This window comes from Acanthamoeba castellanii, assembly GCF_000313135.1.
Source record: "Acanthamoeba castellanii str. Neff unplaced genomic scaffold scf7180000084697, whole genome shotgun sequence".
NCBI lineage: Eukaryota > Discosea > Longamoebia > Acanthamoebidae > Acanthamoeba > Acanthamoeba castellanii.
This window is the reverse complement of record NW_004457437.1, coordinates 63,444-64,932: the sequence shown is the minus strand read 5'-3', so window position 1 is coordinate 64,932 and position 1,489 is coordinate 63,444. Positions and strand designations below refer to the sequence as shown.

At 55.3% G+C, this 1,489-nt stretch overlaps 1 protein-coding gene across 1 annotated transcript in view; it reads right to left on the bottom strand.

The window, feature by feature from the left end:
* ACA1_128470 (uncharacterized protein) overlaps window positions 1-1,070 on the bottom strand; it is a gene marked incomplete at both ends in the record, with an annotated part of 1,888 nt that extends 818 nt beyond the window's left edge. The window contains 6 exons of the mRNA XM_004338925.1: window positions 7-100; window positions 237-367; window positions 388-526; window positions 702-788; window positions 879-921; window positions 1,007-1,070. Coding sequence (XP_004338973.1) covers window positions 7-100; window positions 237-367; window positions 388-526; window positions 702-788; window positions 879-921; window positions 1,007-1,070 — 558 coding nt within the window. The remainder of the gene's footprint in view (window positions 1-6; window positions 101-236; window positions 368-387; window positions 527-701; window positions 789-878; window positions 922-1,006) is intronic.
* Window positions 1,071-1,489: the final 419 nt, after the last annotated feature.

The following is a 1,489-nucleotide window of genomic DNA, read 5'->3' as shown; positions in this document are numbered from 1 at the left end:
GGGTACTGCGTGAAGGCGACGGCGCGCTTGACACCGTCCTTCTTCATCTGCTCCAGCGCCTCGTGCGTCAGCGGGCTCGCATATCGGAACGCAATATACGCTGCACGACACGACACACACGTCACACGACACGACACACACGACACGACACGACACACGCGTCAGCTGACATCGCACGCAACGCACGACACACATACATGTGGGGGGGGGGTGGACAAAGAGGCGGCGGGTCGTACCTTTGTGGGGCGCGGTGGCGGGGGAGGACTGGTCGAGGAGCTTCTCCATCTGGCGGGCCTGCGCTTCGGTCCACTTGCGAATGGGCGACCCGCCCCCGATCTCCGCGTACTGCTTCTCTATCCGCGGCGACCTGCTCCCCCCCCATCAGACGATGCCGTCGTGTGCGTGTCGTGTGTGCGTGTCGTGTCGTGTGCGTGTCGTGTCGTGTGCGACGTGCCTTCGTTTGGCGATCCAGGGACCTACGACGTTCTCCTGAAACTTTTGAGGGAAGGGCATCTGCACGATTTCCCTACAAAACACACAACACACAACACACACGCATCGCCGCACACACCGCACACGCACGCGCGGCAGACACGCGTCGTCAGCTGCCACAGCGAGAGGAAGGAGGAAGTAGTAGAATAGAAGAATAGAAGAAGTAGAAGAAGTAGAAGAAGTAGAAGAAGGAGAAGAAGATGGCGTACTGGTCAGAAAAGAGGCGCTGGAGGAAGGGTCGGACGTCGCTGAGGGTCTCCGGGCCGCCCAGGTTCATCATCACCACCGCCGTCGGCCTGGCACACAACGCAGAACAAACAAATAAAAAGAAATGAATAAACAATTATTACAAATTGAAAAAGCTTGGATTGTGAGAGGGGCTGTACGGTTTCGATGTGTCCGTGCTGGCACGTCGCAACAGAAATGACCCTGTGCGATGAAATCCGATTTAATGCAAAGTTCATAAATGCGGCATAAAAGCGAGATGCAGTGATTCAGTGGTCGGGTGTCGTACCGCTCTCATGGCGAGGGAGAGATCGCAAGCCCCGGAGTCCAGACGCAGTGGCGCACCTTCGCATCTCAATTGGTGATTTGGTGAGGATGTTTGGAACGTAGGCAGGGTGGTGAAGAGTGCACGTAGAGCTGCGGGCACGTGGTGGTGAAATACAACAGTTACGACAGCGTCGTGGCCTTGGCGTAGGTTGGCGAACAGGAGCAGCACCGATCGAGTGTTTGCTTGTTGTGTTGGCATAAACTCGACGCTTGGCTTACGCGACCAGAAATCCAAACTATGCACCTTTCCGCTGCCTGGCAACGATCACAGGCCTAAAGATATATACATCAGGCAGGGCAATACCATTGCCACCACAACCTGTAGTTGCCTAACATACACAAGGCCAATAGAAACGACTATCCAAACGAGAGAAGATCAGGGGTCTGGAACGAAAAGAACAGAGTATGAGTTATGTGGAGGGGAGTAGACAATCCTCGGTAGCTT